The sequence below is a fragment of the Hippoglossus stenolepis genome, chromosome 12 (genome assembly GCF_022539355.2).
Source record: "Hippoglossus stenolepis isolate QCI-W04-F060 chromosome 12, HSTE1.2, whole genome shotgun sequence".
Lineage (NCBI taxonomy): Eukaryota > Metazoa > Chordata > Actinopteri > Pleuronectiformes > Pleuronectidae > Hippoglossus > Hippoglossus stenolepis.
In genome coordinates this window covers 6637823-6658910 of record NC_061494.1, presented here as the reverse complement: position 1 = coordinate 6658910, position 21088 = coordinate 6637823, and the positions used below count along the sequence as shown (strand labels likewise).

General features: G+C 43.3%; 1 protein-coding gene across 1 annotated transcript in view; it reads right to left on the bottom strand.

The window, feature by feature from the left end:
* LOC118118580 (sorbin and SH3 domain-containing protein 1) overlaps positions 1-21088 on the bottom strand; it is a 33203-nt gene that overhangs the window by 11994 nt on the left and 121 nt on the right. Inside the window, exons 2-16 of the mRNA XM_035171713.2 lie at positions 17759-17801; positions 17282-17368; positions 16743-16859; positions 15857-15963; positions 15556-15697; positions 15270-15299; positions 14505-14647; positions 13978-14038; positions 13767-13841; positions 11894-11929; positions 11622-11724; positions 10486-10600; positions 7893-7976; positions 3881-3930; positions 1766-1944 (exon numbers count right to left, since the gene is read on the bottom strand). Coding sequence (XP_035027604.2) covers positions 1766-1944; positions 3881-3930; positions 7893-7976; positions 10486-10600; positions 11622-11724; positions 11894-11929; positions 13767-13841; positions 13978-14038; positions 14505-14647; positions 15270-15299; positions 15556-15697; positions 15857-15963; positions 16743-16859; positions 17282-17315 — 1276 coding nt within the window. The 5' untranslated portion in view covers positions 17316-17368; positions 17759-17801. The remainder of the gene's footprint in view (positions 1-1765; positions 1945-3880; positions 3931-7892; positions 7977-10485; positions 10601-11621; positions 11725-11893; positions 11930-13766; positions 13842-13977; positions 14039-14504; positions 14648-15269; positions 15300-15555; positions 15698-15856; positions 15964-16742; positions 16860-17281; positions 17369-17758; positions 17802-21088) is intronic.

Sequence of the window (21088 nt, the reverse complement as noted above, 5' to 3'; positions counted from 1 at the left end):
CTACAGTAAAGAGTCCAAATTCCATCAAAAGGAGATGAATTTGTAAAATGGAAAAAGGGGGAATTTACTGTCTAACAGATGCCTGCATTAGTATCACTGTAAACAGCAACATAACAAGTGAAACACAAAGTATTAACACAGTAATATGCCATGAAATGTTATGTGATGTTGGACATCTTATTGGAATTCTGAGCACTGACTGAAGTAGCTACTCATATTTAGAGGAGAGGAAAAATATAAATGTATTTTTTCTGTTTCTCCCACATAACTGCTGCACGTACAGCTTGAACCTCCTCCACTACTTTTAGCAGTTTGACAGGCAGCTGCAGTGATGAATGGCCCGTAGCACTGCTGTTAATCCACACACTGCTCCCCTACAGAGTTGTAAATACAAAAATGTATCCTGACTCAACCTGACCAGTAAAACCTCTGAGAGATACTCGTGGTCCGTTCCTGGCTGTATAGTGTGTTTGTGATAGCACTACGGATGGGAGGGCGGGAAATGACTTTCACAAGCTGCGAAGCACTGTAGCATCTGTCACATTCGTATCTGCCAGAAAAACAGACACTGAAGAAATCAACTCGATATTTTAGCCATGTGGCGAGTAAAGAGTTATCAATCTGGCCACTAAACAGCCCCCACGGAGGCTTGTTTCTTTTAAAAAGGCACAAAGATTAATACAATTATTGTTTCATTTCATGAGCACAAGACAGAAACACATGATGAAGTGTTTGGTTTCAGCACTTGGTTGTTTCTTTGCACTTTTCCACACTTCATCTTGTGTGTGGTGAACAGTGAGCGACTCTAATGATCACGATGGTGCCTCTGGCAGGAGGCTAATGAAAGAGCGTGCTAGTCAGTTGACTGGAGACTGGAGAGCAATATCCATTTGCTGCATCCATCCACAGTGCGACTTGGTCAAATTCTACACATTTGTCTTGATATACTGTGACTGCTGACAGGAATGATTCCTCTTTTAAAATATAAGTTGTTATGCTGAATTAACTCTGAGTGGAGAGTTGTCTTTCCAGGTGTAAAGTAAGGGGTCACACTGTCCCTTCCTTCCTCTTCCTTACATCCCTTCCTCTCCTCCTCCAGTGTTTCTCTCCCAGGCCATGTGCTCAGACATTCCATCCCCTGACCTCACACTGACAGCTGACTTCCTCATGCCAGCCCACCCTCTGTGTCCCCTCTTGTTTATCTCACCCTTGTGTGGCCGCGTTGTGAAGAGCCGAGCACAGTTTATCTCGCTCGTCCCCTCTCATCCCTCCCCGTTCTGGCCCTCTCCGCTCCCTGGCGCTGGAACGCTCTGGAGACCTGCCCTAAGCCTGCCTAGTGACTGGTGGCTCACAACTGGAGCAAGAGGGGGGAAAAACCCCAAGGTTAGCTTCCATAGACTTAGCAAGACAACCTCACTCCCTCCATGAGTTTTCCAAAGCAGATGGCCAGTACACGTTCGGTGAATAACACCAATGGCATCAATAATAAATCAAAAGCTGTTGAAGGAATGAATGCTGCGAGGTGATTGGCCAATACTGTGAAGTCTGGGTTAAAATAAAATGTGTGGATTCCAACAGAAATGTAAACGGAAACAAATGTAGCCCTGGCTGACACCTTGAACGGTCCAATACCAGTGTCTGTAACGTATTGGTTCTGTCTCAGCAGGAGAGGCCTTTAATGGCCTCCTGTCTATCCCCACATACACAAACATACACACACACCTTCCTTTTTACGGGCCACATACGTACAGTGGCTGCTACCTACCTTTAGAGGAGGAAGAGCTGCCCTGGCGCTTGTTTAGGGCCCGTAGACCCTGTAAGGGAATATCGCCGCCCTCCAGGACACTCTTGTAAACATGGCGGTCGCATTCTGGAGCCCCGGGCTCGCTTGTGGATGATCCGCCGTCCGTCTCCACCTCGCTGTGTCCAGACTTGCTCGAGGAGCTAGACAGTGGTGAGAGGAACGCAGACTGTTAATTAAACACAGTTGAATTCAGTCACTGGAGTTGCGTTGCAAGTTTTTATGATAAACAGAGGCTCCCAAAATTGGGTAATGAGCTGTCATATGGTTCTTATTTAGCATATCTCGAGGTAATTCCTGTCTTCTCAGACTTGTGGGAGACAAAATAATGAGAGACAGAAAAAGCCAAACAGCAGAATTTGGGGGATGTTGTTGGGAGAAGGCCCGGACTTCCACACATATCTTCACTTCACAGCGAGGACAACAGGACTTATCTCTATAAATATTCTCTGAACAATCCCACATGGTGCATCAGCCCCTGCCATGCACCTGTACAACTCTCAGGTTCACTCTCTTTCACCCTGCTCATGTGCTACTCACGCTGCTCCTTCTGTTTCCACAGGCAAACATGGTCATTAAACTGACAGAGGCTCCTATATCATATAGGGGGGAAATGTAACCCCCACACAAACCTGTTTCACTATGATAGGAGGAAGAGGAATGTATTTTCCAAAATGTGTTTTACATCTGCAGAGTGTTTTACAAGCTTGCACAAATCTATGTATACATTAGTCGTCTTGTTCCCCTTCCTCAACAAGAAGCTCTTTCATTGCTGTAAGAAAAACAACATGTGCACTCCTGATTGCAGCGAACCATTAAAATCATGTTGGTTCAGGGTTTCTTAGGAGAATTCACATTAATTCTAACAGGAAATGTACAGTACAGGAGCGATTCAAGATTTAAGACCGTCTCTTATGGAGGTTCTGGTGAAATCAGGGGTCAGGATGCTGCATGAGAAAGAGCCAGTGACAGTGCAGTGCTTATAGCAGGTTAACTATCAGGGTGATTATCAGGGACGATGAGACGTCCTTTACACAGCTTCTATTGAGAGGCTAAATATCCATTTTCCTCCATATACTTTAGCTTTTCTGGTATTTTTCTATGAGAATCATTTTCATGCACAAGCAGTGGGTGTCTACTCTGAAAACATCCACATGTACTTAGCGTTTCATTCATTCATCTACTGACACTACACAAGCACATATGGTTTTGCATTTTAAAAATATTGTCCGTCCTTCAAAATGTCTCCAATTTCAAACAGACCCCAGAGAAAAACAACATCCTGCCCTCAACATATGGGCTTTTGAAGGAAGTCAGTTAAAGACTGACTGAGGGAGTGAACTTCCACCAGGAACCTTTCCCCTTTCAAAATTAACAGCAAATCAAGTGGGGAAAAAAAACTGGATTAGAAGCCTCTTTTCAAATCCTTGGCCATGGTGACATAACGATTGCAGCAGATGGAAAAGTCTTAGCAGAAGTGGAGGGAGAACTTTATTTTCTCTGGACTATAGTGCGAAACAGTTTTGGCTCGGTCCTAAATTCCTTAAATTTTACTGCGCTAACAAAAATAGAAGATGTGAATCTCAGCAGACAAATACAAAAGTGATCAAGAGCTTGATAAGCTTTGTCTTTGTCTTAAGCATGATCCGTCATAATCCAGCTGCTGGTCATAGTTCTTTACACACACACACACACACAGCCATTCAGAAGGAGATAACGGTTTTTGAGTTATGCAGCAGCTGGGCGAGTTCCCTCTATCCCAGTGACATCCAGGTTGCTGTCTTTAAATAAATCACCACATAGCAGCCATGTGTCCACACTACAACCACCCGAGCCCCCTAAAAAGCACCATCAAACACACACAGAGGACACACCGTTCGGGTAGCTTTTCGCCTTATTAACAGGATCTCCTCAGGAAGCAGGAGTCCCCAAGCTGTAGGCGGGCAAGCTCCACAGGGTGGAGAAATCTCTCACTGACATTTCTCCTCATAACAAGCCTTAAATAATCATCCACATTGTATAAGAAGGAAGCAAAGGTTTAAAGCACAAGTATCAAAATAAGAGGAAGGACAGACTTACTACTGCTGCAGGTCGGAGGCTGTTTCCAGGGGGCTGAAAGAGGGGGCACTCTGCAACAAACCAAACAAAGAAGTCATTGATAGATCCACAGGGAGGTCTCCTCCAGCTAGAACAGAGGCATTAGCTATGGCCAGATTCTCTCCTCTCTTCCTCTCTGTCTTTCACTCGCTGCTCTGGGTTTCTGTCTTGAGCACCCGGGGTTCTTAGAGTCTCTGGACTGGGCTTGGCATGGAGGAGTAAAGCGTGTGTTTTGGCCTGCATGCAAGTTGGAGAAAACAAGCGGCAGTGAGGAGAGTGGCGGGGGTGGGTGGGGGAGTGGGCGTGCATCGGTCAGGGGCGCCCATGCGGGGAGGGGGCTGTCACAGAGGCAGCCAATGGGCTGCGGTCTCCCACTGAAGCCGTCTCTTTTGTCTGGTATTGAGTCACTCTCATTACCACTGGACCAGACCGGGGGACAATTAACCAGCTGGTGGTGCAGGCAGGCCAAATTACACACACACACACACACACACACACACACACACACACACACACACACACACACTCTCTCCCTCTCTATCTCACACACTCAAGAGAGTCAAAAAGAGACACAAATGCTAAAAGTAAAGAAAAACATTTATAACAATGTTATAAAGAAACAGATAGAAATAAATGAACGTGAGCACCAAGTGAGTGAATACACATTTAAGGGTTTAGGAGTAAAGGTAGTTATTCAGTTATTAAGGTGCAGATATTATCTTCAAAACACAGGGGTGGTCCTTCGGTGTGGCAGCACCCACTAGCATTTTGAATGGTTTCGAGCCGACTAAATTTAGCACACTGTTTCTGTTGCTTCCCTGGGTTCGGACGTCACAGCAGGTAAAAATAACAGACGTGACACCGGCACTATGAATAAGAGAGCAAGTGTTGTTTGCAAATACGATTGCACAATCCTCGCCCGAGCCAGGCCGGCCCTGCAGTTAATACCACATCCACTTCCCCCCCCCTCCCACTCCCCCCAAGCCTCCGCTTCCCACACCAGTGACCAGACAAGGAGCATTCTCAACAGTTCATTTGCCACAACATGCTTTTCCACTTAGTTGCTGGGGCAGGACTATCATTAATAACCTTTCAGAATAAATGCCAATCTTTATAAGAACAGAACATCAGGCTGGCAAGTCTATAGTCTGAGCTATTTATAAAGCCAAATGTTCCATGTCGACTCAGAGAACATGCCAGTGCCAATGAATAATCTGCAGCTCTTCCTTGGGCTCTATAGGTCCTGTGTCCTGATGTCAGGGAGTAGAAGATATTGTCCTCTGGCAACCCTGGGTAACTGGGCTTACACACAGACACAAACAGAGCAGAGTGCAAAGTAAACAGGAAACAGCCATGGGAGGCTTATCTGAAGAAAAGAAAAGGAATCTAAATCTGGTTATTTACAAGATGCCTAATTAGTGTCAGTTTATGTGAAGGTGTCTTTATGTAAAAGGGTAAAGCATTTCACTTTCACACACACTGACATCACTTAACATCACCGTGCTCTGAGATGGTTGCATAACTTTCTCTTATCCAGCTAATGAATTTGAGGGGTCAAACTGAAGATAAAGGTAGAGAGATGCTAAAACAGATTTGACTGATAAGGACACACTTGGAGCATGAAACTGCTTCCTCGAGGCAGTGACAGTGGGAAATGTCTGAATATGGACATGAGCGGAGGCCTCTGTGAGTCAGTGGAACACCGATGACAACGTTTCTGCAGAATTTCATGTGCGTGTTTCCTAACAGGTGTCCCCGGGCCAGTCAGAGCTCCGGCTCCTGTGCGCCGCTTTCATATTCAAAATAGCGATCATGAGTAGGTCATGGTAACACGATTCCCATTCTTTCCAGAACCTTATTTGTGTTGATACGTTCTCATGAAAACAAACAGCTAGCCCGGTGTGAAGGGCCGGTTATAGCCGCGGGCGCCCCTCATCTCAGCTCTGCTAAATGCTTAAAGGTAAAGGTTAAGTGTATAACAGAGGTTAAATATGAAAGCACAATGAGCTGGTGGGCTTACAGAGTTTCCTCCTTTAGAATATGTCTGGTGGTAGGGGGCAGGCTCTATGTAACTCAGCGCTGAGACAGTGTGGCAGCAGCCCTCTTGTCAGCATATGCTCGACAGATGGAGTCACTCTGTCGGTCGTAGGGGGCCGAAACGCTCTTCCTGACCATAGCTGATAGATGTGAGGAATTCCAGCTCCAGCTCGCCGTGTATATCGATGAGCCGGCGTTCTGACCGTAACTGTCACTGGATGTGTTTTCAGACTCCCCCTGAAGGGAGAACTTGTTAATATTAATCAAGAGGAGCATTATTGTGATTAACACACAGGTGTCACTCTTACTCAGTGGCTATTAGGTGACTATCAGGGGATGAGTCATGATGATTTGACAGGACACCGTAAAGAAGAAGAAGAAAAACTGTCTTGTCGGATTAACAAATGGATTATTTACAGTAAGCCTGCTCTTTAGAGGTATTTGCTTGACAACTGGCTAATTTGCAGTGGGAAACCACAAGATGACTGTGGTTCAAATACACTTTCAGTACTGTCAAGACGTTTCCCTCTTATTATAACACTAGTTCATTAGAAGAAGTGGTTCTCCTCAGCACTGCTCCGGTTATTAATAAGAACAACAGTGAACTGGACGAGAGCCAGAGAGGCCAAGCTCCTCATTTAACTCCTAAACACTGTCATTTTTGTAGACGTCCAGCCATATCTCACCTTCCGGTAACAGAGTGAGTAGCTGATATGTCAATCAAACGCCAATGAGCCAGTGTGTCTGGCCGAGCCTTGAGGTCAAATACTACACATACCAGGTGCAGCTTTAGAAGTGACTTTGACATTAAACAGGAGCCAGTCATCGGGCCCAGCTCATCTGGCAAACATCCAGGCTTCCGTGAGACAGAGCCAGAGCCGCCTTCGCAGCTAAACCTCCTCCACATATACACTAACCTGCAACGGGAAACTCTGCCCCTGCGTCTGGCCGCTGCTGCTAAGACATGATCTCATGTTGTAGTCAGCGGTGCCACCTCGAATGATCCTGGGTGTGGCTCTGACCTGACAGAGTGCGCGCGGGGGGAAACCAACATCTGTTTGTGGGCAGCCAGTGCCACAGTTTGTCTGGTGCCACCTAAGACCCGAGGCACGGATTTGTCATGACACCGTATACTGCTTCGACATGCCAGCACCACTTTGGATATTTTGGTAAATCTACTAGATAGCAGACGGGCAGCAATTATTATTTCAAGGGCTTGGGCTTATCCTGGAGCCCAGGACTCGCCCGGACTGCAGGCTCTCCAAGTGAGGAGTGACTTCTGGATGAATCACCCAGTCTAGGCCTCCAGCTTATGGTATGAATTCTCGTCGGCAGGGTGCATATCAAAAAGAACAAAACAAAGTGTTGCTCTTGGGTGTTGAGTTGACGGCATGGAAGAACAGGGTTGATGCCAGGGCTGGTAAGGGTTGCTGTTTCCCAAGCTGATTGTGCTCAGGCTCACAGATACAAATACATGCTCGATACTTTTAAAAGAGGAATATTTGAGTAACTACCAGTGACGAAACCATTTCAAATGTATGAGGCAGTGATGCGGAGTGACAGCAGCTTTATCAAGTGCTTTGAAAAACGTTTTCTGTAGATGGGATCTGATAAACATCCAGAAGAATGGTAAAAATGATAAAAGATGATGAAAAAACAGGGAATGTAAAGATTGATCAGCAGTTGGCCTCATTAAGCCAAGTGGAATGAGACACATGGTAGTAAATTAAGTTCAAGAAGAAATAAAGTTTCTTCTTACACATGCTGTCACATACATTTTATGTGCAGAATCAATTAAAAAGAAAATTATTCAGGGTAATATTGCAAGTGAAAGTGTAGGAAACTGGAGTAGACCTTATAGACAGGCACGGTTTGTTTAGGGCATTATTTGAACATGGATGTTATCACATGCAATGAAATACAATATACTGTCACTTTAAAGACAGTGACCACTTACCGCTTTGTCAAACTCCATCTCTGAAAAGAATTTATACCAAGGCTCATTCTCTAAATCTACATCTTCTGGACTTACATCCTGAGTCTATGGGGGCATGGCAACGAGAAGAGGAGGAGAAAGACAAAGAGAAGACAGTTCAGACAGCACAGAAAATACACAGCCCAGCAAATGAGCCAAGCAGACATTGTTGAATGAGCCAACGTGTCTGTCCAACACCACAAACTAACTGTGAGAACACAGTGGGCGTTCTTATAAAAGACGATACCTGCTGATTTCTTTAAAACGAGTAAATTAAAGGGTAGAGTCTCACTACCTCTGCCAAGGAGGTTATGTTTCACCCCGGTTTCTTTGTTTGATTGTAATCAAGATTACACCAAAACTACAGGACAGAACACAGCCAAACCTGATGGAAGGATGTGGTGTGGGTCAGGGAAGAACCCATAAAATTGTGGTACAGATCTGTATTTTCACTTTCTTAAACATGGTGAGATCGGGCGTTTTTACAATATTATAGAGAATAATTAATGAATCATCTTCAAGGGATTGATATTTATGAGTGTGAGCAAGTCAGTGCAGATGCAAATAAAAATCTGGATGTAGTGAAATTAAAGAAGGGGACGGTTGGGCCTTGGCAGAGGTATGCACTCAATTCTAGTGCCATTCTAGTTTTTAAAGGAGTGGTTTGATATGGGAATATTCTTACATGTTTTCTTGTAGAGAGTAAGATGAGAAGTTTGATACTACTGTTGTATCTATAATATAGAGCTACAGACAGCAGCTAGTAAGCGTAGCTTAGCACAAAGACTGGGAACAAGGGGAACCAGTTAGCCTGTCTCTGTCAAACAAAATCCACCTACAAGCACATTGAAAGCTAACATGCATCATCTTGTAGGTTTAATCTATAGGAAAAACATCCAGTGCTCATCCCTGCGCCTACATAATAGTCTATGTGCCCATAACTCAAACTGCTGTTTTTACACTTCCGTTTATGTTTGAAACAAAATTAAATGTGTCAGTTATTTAGTTTTAGAGGCTCTGGCAGTCGGATGTTGTTCCCTCCTGTTCCCAATCAAGTGCCAAGCTATGCCAAGTGGCTGCTGGCTCTAGCTCCTGTGCGTGAGGGTGGTATCAATCATCTCATCTAACTTTCCACAAGAAAACAAACATACTCCCCTAAATGCTGTTCTTTTTATACTTTACTACTTTTACACTATACTCACAGACATGCATGTACATACAAAACTTAAAAAGCGCTGTAATTGTTTCTCCTACTCATACTGTTAATATCCCTTCACTGCAGCTCAGCAATGAAACACTGTCCGATGAAATACAAACTGGGATTTTTAATGCTATGAAAATTTTAACTTTGAAAGGTACACAATTGATTTGACTGCTAAAGCTTTAATATTAACTTCAGCCTAACTGTTGAAAGCAAATTTGTCTCTATGGCCAGCATGAAGAGGAAGAGCAATTACAGCCACCGGAAACTCCTTTAGTGTACACATGGGCTTGAGCAATTCAAAATACACTTGAGAATCCTTTAACCAACTCCTTTACACAGGAAGAGCTGTTACTTAATTTAAGTTATATATGTATATATTATATTATATTCTGTCTAATCAACACGCAAACTATGACAATGACCAAAAAAATAGGCAAATTCATTTTGTAGGACAGATATTTAGTCTAAAGTGGGTGACAGACGACACAACTTCAATCACCAAGAAAGAAAACATAAAGGACCTGAAATGACCGGCGACAGCCACAAGGGCACTGACCCATAATAACTGAGCTTGTAATTGAAAAACAACAGTTCATTATTTGACAGTGGTCCCAGGATGAACTGGAACCAACTGTAATGAGTGCGTCTGCTGCCGCTGGGATCAGGCCAGATGGCTAACAACATCTACGAGCTGAATGGAACTGAGTATCTGAGGAACATTGATTACACCATGAACAAACTACTAAATCACAATACTGATTATCCCCATGTCCTCCAATATGTAAGAGAGAATAACAAATAAAAAATAAATGAAACCTAAATGCAAAGTATATGTGCCCTGGTTTTTTGGGTAAATGTTAAGCTGTACATTTAGGCAGCAGCTTCCAGTTCTCCAGTATATCCTCAAAAGACAGCCCTCAAGGACATTGAATAATGCTGCAGCATGTGATTCACAAACTGTGAAGGCCGGAGATGAAAGTAAGAAAACACACATGATCCCTGTTTTGTGTCTGCGGCGGGATCCTCTCACACCCAGCCGATTCAGCCCAATAACCTTAAATTGAAAATGGGAAGACAATGGCTATCCTTGTAAGCGATACTCCCCCACTGCCAAACAGGATCATCTGTCGCCGCAACAGGACACCCTTCAGGAATGTGGTGCACATGGCGAATCAGGATACACATACATACATCGCCTCTGTTGGTGAAGCTGCCACCCGGGAGCTTAGATACAGAGGTGGGTGGGTGGGAGGGTGGATGGTGTGTGGAGTCAGGGGGACAGCTCACACGACATGCACGCAGAAAGGGGGAGAGAGAGAGAGAGAGAGAGAGAGAGAGAGGAACAGGCGAACAGGCAGGCAGGTAGCATACCGTTCTCTCCAGCTTCAGCACCGATGATTTCCCCGGCTCGTACTCAAAGATGCTCTTCGGCTCTGCGCGGTACTTCCTGGTGTCTACCTTTTTATCCGGGGGCTCCCACTCGTTCCTGTGGAGAGGCGGGTGACGGAGAGGGGTGGGGAGTGGGATGGTAGAGAGAGCCAATCCTTATCACGTAGTCTCCATGGCAACCAGTATAGGCTAAGATGTTTTTTTTCATTTTTATTTAAACATGACGTCTGTCCTCATTATCCCTGTTTTCCCTCTGCCGGTGCCTCTCTTCCTCTAATGATGATATGACAGAAAATCCAATTCACCGCTGAGCCAAATCAGTAATTAGATCAGGTAAACTAGATTGAAGCCAGTGACAAAAGACAGAGCACGTCATCATTTCCTGAGAGAATTTCTTGGCGTACACAGACAACACTAAAATCACTGTTCCTGAAAGGACGGAAATAAGACTCTTAAATAAGAAGAATATAACCTTTCACTTATTCCCACTATATAAATAAAACCTTTAAATAAATTAAATTCTTTGTGGCTGTCCAGAACATTCAGCAGCATCACACCACGACATACATAACCACTGAGGAAAGAGAAAGGTCAGTCCTCCACATGTCATTTACCGCTCTAATGGGAAACAGCTTATCCTCCATCACCTGTCCTCCTTCATCACGCTATCACTCAGAGCAGAGCACGCTGTCTCAGTGCTGAGATACTGTGTGTGTGTGTGTAGGACAGTAGCCAATGGGGATAAAATAAGCTCAGATCGGCAGAGTCAGGAAGAAGGAATATGTTTTTATGCTCTGCCCTGCACGGCCGTGTTTAGTCACACTTATGAGCAACTGTGTGTAAATAAAGAAGAAAAATAAACTGTTTATCACAAGACAGTTTTTTCCTGGGAGTGACGTTGAAGTCATACTGAGGGAACACATTATGAACACTGATCTACCATTACAGCAACGATATCATGGGAACTCTGCCTGTAAAATAAACAGGATTTTTCTGGTCACAATATCATTAAATTAAAATGTCTTTCCATCCTGCTGTTTGATGTATTCTGAGTTGTAAACAGCTCCTTATCTGAGTGAGCCTCATAGGTAGGGTTGAAGCAGATGGACGTCACTGACCTTTTGGCTGAGGGTTTGAGCGAAGAGGAGCGTGTTGGCACCGGCATCGACCGGCCTCTTGAATCGAACTCTGTGTCGCTTTTTGAGCGTGGGACCCCTCTCACTGAAAACAGGCAGATAAATATTGACAGGATGATGCCTCGGATGCATTAATGAACCCGCAGAAATGTTACCTGTGTTGAAGTGTGAGAAAGTGCTGCTCAGGGGTGAACGTTATCTTAGAAATACTGAAAATGGATTTTCTGGCTTTAAAATCCATTTCCACAACTCACCATCTTCCAAGTAACCAAACGGGGTGGGGCCATCTTCTGAAGGAGGGGCAGAAAACAATAGAAAGTTATTTATTATCATTGCCACTATGCGTACTTCTGTTACTTGAAAAGAAATGAATATAGCACAATACTAAATTATTCAAAACCCTCTTTTCCTGTGTTTGTCCGCCTGCTTCACACCTTCCATTATGCCACAGAAATCAAAGTGTGTCGAATCCAAGCCTCCTACAGGAAGCATTACTGAGCTAAAAAGGGACGTGAGCATCGACCAGCATCAAGGCTCTGAATAACTAATGCACTGTAAAGCAAGAACACTGTTGTCACCACATTCACAGGGATCTCAGTATAATTTATGTGTTATAACCTGTGGTAATAATAACAGAGTCGTTCACAGACTCCTAGCTACAAGGGGAAGTTGTGTGGAGCTGAGACTGAGAAATAAGATTTCTAAAAGCTCCCTCTTATATTAAAATACAAATCACGCCTCCTCTCTGCAGATCCAAAACCATAAACCAAAACCATACCCAAACCCATCCAGAAATTCAAACACTAATTGGTGAAGCTGATTATGAACAACAAACCCAGGGAAGGTTATGTTCAGTCTGCACAGGCCACAGCCCTCAATGCAGGACTGCAGCAGCACCTAGTGGCGTTAACCCTACACTACATCCCAGGTTGTCTCATGAAAGTGACTCAACACAGTCTGAAATATTTGAGAATAACTAAACTGGCGGACGTTATTAATATTAGATGGTTAACAGAAGAAATGGAATGGTCATTAATAAGCTGTTATTATTGAGTAAAAGTAGAATGACACTACAAGGCTTTGTGCATCTTCTTTGTAAACACACTAACATTCAAATACTTTCAATCTGTGTGTTCTGTGATGACAATAGTTATAAAATACAGAATATAGATAACATATTTCCATACAGGTGAAGAGTTGTATTTGAATAAACTAATCTGCACGCATATTTAGGTTTGGCCTTAAAGGTAGGGTTGGTCATTTGTTTCTCAAACACTTTTTATCCTAATTGTTGAAATCCTCTTCATGCCCTGATAGCCATCAATAAAAAAAATAGTCTGAAAAAACAAAACAAAACAAAAAGGTCGGTGTCTGTAGCTCTTGCAGGACTGTGATAAAAAAACGACCAATCATCTCGTTCGGATGGAGAATGACCCGTCTGTCCCTAACTGACCTGCCAGCCTGCGCACACCCTGCTCGTGTTCTCACTGCGTATGACCGGAGTCTTCAAACATAAACCGCTGAAGCAGAGGCCCCAGCCAGAAGTGAGCGAGTAACAGAAAAGTCGACTTAGCAGTTGTTAGTGCACGTTCATGTGTTTTAGGACGTAGCTTTGACGAGAGCGCCGGTGGGAGGGGGTGGGGCTGATCAATTGCATTTTTTCAGCCTGCTCTTGCTAGCTCTTCCTGGATTACCAACCCTAGTTTTAAGAGGGACTGCTGTGTAATGCTATATCTTAATAGAAAACTACACGTTAACTACCTTTAACTGTATTTGTGCCACACAGAGTATGTGAAATCCAATACAACAGCTGCATCTTTAAAAATGTGCCGGACATTTTAAAGACCAACTAGGTTAAATCCTAAAGTTTGAGGTTACATCAGGATGAGCACACAACTTGTAATGTACTTGAAACAGATAGGAGTGATTGCTCCCTGCGAGGAGTGAAAAGGAAAAAAGATTAGTTAATACTTTCAAATACTTTGGACATCCTCAAGGTGTGTGTGTTTTTTTTTACTTTACGTGTAAGCTTTGTGAAAGATTAGACACAGCTGAAGTATTTGAAAGGGCCCAGGATGGCTGCAGATTAGTAAATCTGACAAGAGCGGAGTTACTGCCGTCGGATACCTTTTGATCTCATGTGAATGTCACAGTTCTCAGGGAAAATATAGGTGGGGCGGTAAGGGTTTTCCTCAATAGGCTCTGAGCACGGTGGTGGAGAGACAGAACATAGTGTGACTTGACACACAAAACAAGCTGTGGACAGCAACAGAGAAACATGACAGAGCTGATCGAACACACAAGGAGTGGAGATGATGGTGATGACAAACTCTCTTACCTGGTATTCTGTGTATCTGTTTGAACATTGTCTTATACCAGTCTTTGGACTTTTCAGTGTTCTGAAATAATGATGTGGACATTTTGAATTAATAAAAAAATCTGAAAAATATTTCAATTTCAAGCAGTAGTAAAGCCACACACATGTTCAAGTTCATGGTTTGATCAAAACATTTTTGAATGATCATAATGTGCACAAGTATTACACAAGTGCTGTTTGGAGTTCCATTCCTTCTGGAACCAAAATCTTGAACAATTGTGAAACTATGAAACCTCTTTCAATATCACACAGATGTAACTAGTCGATCACAACCAAACATTTCCTCCGCCACAAAATAGACAATTCTTCAGCACGGCATAAATGCATAAATAAATGACATAATATAATAATAATGCATAGCAATATGTTTTATATGAATACTAGCTTGTTTACTGTGCCATCAGAGACCTATGTATTGTATGAACACCCATTAAACTTGTACAGTCACATGATGAAGTCTTGCTTTGACAGTAGACTGTGTCACTCACCCGTACAGGCACAGTGGGATTGTTGAGAGGACTGAACACAGGGGAGTTCAGTGACAGTCGCAGCCTCTTCCCGTCCATATCAGGGAGCGGACTGACTGAGTCTCTGCCAGGGTCAGGACTTTTGTCCCTTTCTGGGGTTGGGTCTGTAAAAAAAACAGTAAGTAAATGTGTGAGCCAGACAAAACATTCACAACACATTTTAGTCTAATCTTTTTCTCTTGGCACTGTCGACAATACTGCCCATGGTGGAAATAGATAATAATAATATTAACAATAATAATACAGTTTTTTGTATAAATATAGCACTTTTAACAATGCTCAAATATACTTTACATAGATTCAATAAAAGAAAATTGAAAAATATAAAATACACATTGTAATCACACATGAAAATATAAAATACACATCTCACTACTGTTTGGTGCTACATGAAGACAACTGACTTGACCCTTTTTTAGCTACTTTCCATTAAAAGTAGTTTAAACATCCCCTGTTTCACACATTGACCATCGTCAAGACGTACACTACAGGTTTTAACCACGTCTTTGTTTCAGGTTTTGTTAAAAAGGAAGCTCGTTTACTGTGGTGGTGGGTTTCAGATAGTTTATAAAGTGTTGTTTAAAAAAAAAAAAAGGGAGAGGAAAAGTAGAGTAGGAGGATGAGTCATCTACTACTAATAAACTGACACAAACAAAGAACTCCTCTAGGGTTAGAAGCCTAATTAGAAATATCTGTTAGTCGTCACCATGAGTGCAGAGTGCATACCTTCCAAATGAGAAAGATGCTTTTGCTGCTCTGTTGTGAGAGAAACAAAGACAAGGACAGGACAGTGACTAAGCAATGAAGCAAACTTGTGACAGCACTGATTATGTGGTACAGAGAGCAAGACCAGGCTAATGGATCACAGACAAGACACAGTAACAGTCGGACGTACAGTACAATCAAGCATATCACACACACACAGTATAACATTATGTTCATGGCAAACTTGCAAGCTTTAGAAAACTCTTGTTTACACCATCATCCCCAGGTTACAGACTGTTGTGCTCACCTCTGTTGTGTTGCAGCAGGACGATAGTGGGGTTAACTATGCTAGTGCAGGGATAAACAGAGCTGGAGGACGGCGTGATACAGTTGTGAATGTCAGTGGAGGATGGAGTCTGAATTTCAATTATGCTTTCTGCTGAATTGGCCTGAGGGTGAAAAAAAAAAAAACAATGTGAAGAAAAGTTCACATTTTCCCTGGAATGTTCCTGAAATCAAAATACAGAGATGGCATAGTTCTCATAATAGCAAAAAGCACAAAGAGCCAAACAAAGGTCGTGTGTTAAATGGAGTGGAAGTGAACGTACCTGGCACCGAGTGTTGTTTACAGGAGGTAAATCAGCTGTGATGTTGCTGCCTCCCTCAGCCAGTCCCGCTTTAGAGCTGTCACCATTAATCTGGTTTGTCCAGCCACCTAAAAACAGTCCAGAACTCTCTCAGTTAGGCAGTGAAGGCAGCCAGAATGAAAACACTGAACGCATTCAGTAAATACAGTATTTCAATGAAATTATAACGGTAAACCAGAAAACCATAAGAGATAATTGCTGATCAAATAAATCTCCATTACATTCTGCAGCATGTGAACGCTTTTGGTGGTTTTCAAGCACACAGTTGTTAATATCCCCCAGGAAAGGAAAAAAAAATAGATTCTCCCACAATCTCTGAACTTTGTCATCAGAACAAAGCGTCTATTCAGTCGACTGCAAAGGCCGTTTGTTCCACTGGCCTTTATATTCAGGCTCTACAACAATTAAAGCATCTCCCAAAAAGCCTTGGCCAGCCTCCAGTCTGTTTCCAATGTGCTCTATACGCAACAAACAAGCCCACAGTCCAGGCCCCCTGCTCCAAAGTGCGGTGTGGGCAGGACGCAACAAAAGACCTCTTTGACGCCATAGTGAAAATCGGAGCAATCGCCCTTTAATCACGACGGGGACGTGTGTGCGCCCTGTGACTGAGCATAGATTTCAAAACGTGATGAGTTACATAATCCTCACTTGAAAACAGATCTGTGAAAGGCATGTGAGGAATTTTTCATAACAAAAAAAGAGATGATGAAATGTTCTTTAAATTCCTGCAACATTCACGTCCACTGTCCACATTCTCCAGTGATGAGTCCTTTTTTTCACACAGCTACGCAGCTATTGCCGTCCTCTACGCAGGTTTTCATCAGCTGCGGCATTCGCTCTGACTTACTTGGCGCCGTGATGACATTCGGCTCCTCACTGATGCAGCCTTCATCATCGATGTGGACGAGGGTGGCCCTGAGAGTCACGACCCCTTTCCCCTTGCACACTCTGCTCGGGTCCAGGTCTGAAAATGTTTAAAATTAGAGTCTCGCTTCCACAGCTCCTCATTGTTCAAGACATAGCAGTCTTATGTGGTGTTATAACACTCATGTGCACTCCTGCTTCTGGGGAGCAGCTGGGAATCCAAGTTATCACCACCTCATGGCCCAAATGACTAAAATAGAACAGTAACATCAAAATCAGGACATCAAATTAATATCCGGTAGGGCCGTAAAACTAATTATCTATGATCACCCTGTCGGGGCTGGAAGTAGAGCAGCTGAAGCTTGTCCTGTATATAATTTTTTCATCAACGCAAGTTGTTAACCTGACACCACATTGTTGACAAATGAGCTTCAAAAGCATCCTTCTAAGTTTTCTTAGAGAGTATGAGGTGTCCCCTGGCTGTAGGTGCTGAAAGATTCATAAGGCGGAGGGACACGTCACCTGCGGCAGGAATCAGGTCAGGAGAGCCTTTCATGGTTGTCAGAGGCGTGATCCTAACAGTGCAGACTGTACGAGGACCTGATGGAGCTAAACGCACACACACACACACACGCACACGCACACGCACACGCGCACACGCACACATTTCATAATTAGAAATTTAATATTGTATGCATGTATCTTTTTTCTTCTTCTTTGCAAATGGTGTACATGTATAGGGTGCATTATAGTTATATGCAAATTAGGAATTTCCTATTTTAGTCTAGTTTTTAGTTTATTCTTTTATATGTTTACATTGTATTTGTATTGTTTTTTACGTGGGCACTGCTCATCTCTTACCCCTCATTACTTTCTTGACATTTGTATACTTCTCTTTTATAATATTTATTCGTTGGTGTAAATTTGGAGCAAGATCTGGCACAAGAGTTTCCTTTGGGATTAATAAAGTTCTGTCTTGTGTTATCTAATCGTACTTACTGGGAGATGCTCTCGGTCTTACACTGCCCTCTGCTGGACAGCTCTGGGGAAGAAACACAAGGAAGACATGACACTTTAAAACATTGAAGGAGGAAAGGAAAGAACTGGATATCTACAAGATGAATGTAGATGGGTGTGAGTTATCATTCAAATCAGCCTGCAGACATACAAAAATGCTGATATGCACGGCAGCGAAATGCAGCAAAGATAATCCCAAATTCAAATTATGTATTTTTTCTTACACTGGAAGGATTAACCGAATGGAAAAAAAAGCTGGGAATGAATTATTAAAGCCTTAAATTTAATAAAAAAGCAATAACCTCTATAGTGTTTCATATAACAAAATCTGATATCTATTATGATGTTTTCTTGGTTCGGTGTTACAAGATAAATATAGTTTGACTGATATTAAAAGTCGCGGCAGCGGTTGGATCAGATGCTTGGTTCAGAATGATCAGCTGTCCTGAAAATCCAATATCACTGTTATTCATGTGGAAGATGAAAGTGATAAATATGAAGCCAAAGAAAAAAATAATCTCATCTGGGATGTCAACAGCTGCAACATGTAAAATGACTCAAACCACATGTTAAAGAGGGTGATACTAGTCAGTTAAAGTTCAGCTTATACTCAGTTAACTCTGCAGGTTAAGTGGCCATCCCACTCATTAAGATATTACTCTGATGATGTCACTTTGGTCTTAGCAGGAAGTTTGATCTGCACTGGACCATTGAAATGAATTGAAACCGTTTTCTGTGTTCTCCCTTAGGGACGAGAGGGGAGAACAAACATACTGCATGTTAATCTGAGCTGCATCAGCGGAGCAGGCAGAGGCAACACCAGGACCACCAGAAAAGTAGCTGTAAAACACTTCCCACTGCTCTGCTGGGCCTCCCATTGTGCTCGGCCTGCACGACTAATTTAGGAGACATCCCCATTTAAAATGCCAAGAGAGGGGCTGATTGAGTCAGGACACAAACACACACACAGACACACAGACACACACACACACACACACACACACACACACACACACACACACACACACACACACACACACACACACACACACACACACACACACACACACACACACGCACACACCACACACACGCACACACGCACACACACACGCACGCACACACACACACACAAAAGCTCTCCAACAGTCACTCATGCATGCATACAAACACATTTCGTAGTTTCCTTCGTAGGCTTTGGGGGATTGTGATAGAAATCCATTTATAATTTACTTTATGATGTCAATTTAAAGCCATAGCAGAGTTTGTGTGGAACTTTGTGCGCACTGTGTTTACGCATAGCAGTAAATAAGCCAACCTGCGGAACACGCAAGGGAATGATGTTCCAGCTGGAAACCTCCACAAACAGGCCTTAATGGATGAGGGAAAATGGGAGCAATTCCAAACAGGTCCCGTGGGGACACGCAGCAAAAGACCTTTCAAAACCTCTACTGGGCTCGGTGCTGAGCTGTCCCACAGCATCAGAAACTGGGTATTTATTTGCCTTCTCTCATCAGCAACATCCGCTCGCTTCCTGACCCCCCGAGACGATGAATCCATGATCTAATTTCCAAAACCATTAAAGGACATGCCTGTGAGGAGTCCACTTGCCTCTGTATCCTCAGATGAACCCCAACATGGTGAATATACAGTAGAAAGGGTGACGTGGGAGTATTTGAAGCTCTCACATCTAATAGATAATGTGAAGATGACAACTTGCAGTGTTCAGTTCGCTGTATAAACACAGGAGAGCTGAGATCACCCACTGGCCTTTTTAGGAAGAGATGCCTCGGAGCAGAGCCGGGCAAAGAACACCATCCATCCAGTGTGTGAAAAAGCAGTGAGGTGCTCTGTGGCAGCCCGCAGTTTTCATGCCAAGAAAATAGGGGACATTAGAAGAAACCTTATCAGCCAAACTCCTGTAATACTGCAATTTACCTAAATGCACCATCACTCCTTATAATCTGGGGAAATTTCAGATGTCTACGTCTCTCAAATTACATTACATTACATTTCATTTAGCTGACACTTTTATCCAAAGCGACTTACAATAAGTGCATTCAACCATGAGGGTACAACAAGAATCAAGTAAGTACAATTTTCTTCAAGAAAGCCAAACTACAAAGTGCAATATGTAAGTGCCATATAAGTGCTACTAAATATATATAGTTTATTTTTTTATCCAAGGTATAGTCAGAAGAGATGTGCCTTTAGTTTGCGACGGAAGAGGTTTTGACTTTCTGCTGTCCTGATGTCATTGGGGAGCTCGTTCCACCATTTAGGAGCCAGGACAGCAAAGAGTCGTGATTTTGTTGAGTGGTTAGCTCGCAGTGAGGGAGCAACAAGCCGATTGGCAGATTCAGAGCGGAGTGGACGGGCTTGGGTGTAAGGTTTGACCATGTCCTGGATGTAGACTGGACCCGATTCGTTCGCAGCACGGTACACAAGTACTAGTGTATTGAAACGGATGTGAGCAGCCACTGGTAACCAGTGAAGGGAGCGGAGGAGCGGAGTGGTGTGAGAGCACTTAGGTAGGTTAAAGACCAGTCGAGCTGCTGCATTCTGGATGAGCTGCAGAGGTCGGATGGCACTAGCAGGTAGACCAGCCAGGAGGGAGCTGCACTAGTCTAGGCGTGAGATGACCAGAGCCTGGACCAGAACCTGCGCTACGATCTACAGGAGCGGCTTGTTGCAGTAATGAGAGGTACTGTCGAGTGTCACTTAAAGTCAGTTTGGATAAAATCTTCCGCAGAAAACAAATGAACATGAAGTTAAAGTGGGGGGTTCAAAGTTCAGGTGGTACTGAGATAAAGTCAGAGGACCGAAGGTTTAATTTTTCAAGCTTTCAGCTCACATTCTCCACCAGCGTCCCTCAATAGAGTTCAGGCTGTGCTAGTTTCGAGCAGCAGTTTCTTATCAGTAAGAATATTTGGATGTTTCTTTAAAAGTGAAGAAGAGCAGTCCTGACAGTCCTCCTGAGCGCTGACGTCTTCTGATCATCTGTAGAGGCAGTGAATTCTCAGAGCTGACAAGCCTTGAAACAGCGCAGGTGTTATTTATGCATTAAAATCATCAGTCAAGGCAACGGCCAATAAAACACCCTGTCAGCTCAGACATGTGTGATGAGCTAAAAGCAGGAACACGCAGCAAAGGCCAGATGATTCATCTCATTTCGCAGCTCTCAGTCCCACAACTGCATGACACACATAAATCTCCAAATAAATTATCTTGGGTGGTTGAAGCAAAAATATCTTTCCAAAACAAGCAACTGCCAGACTATGATCATCTGCGAGCATTACAGTGGATCTAGAG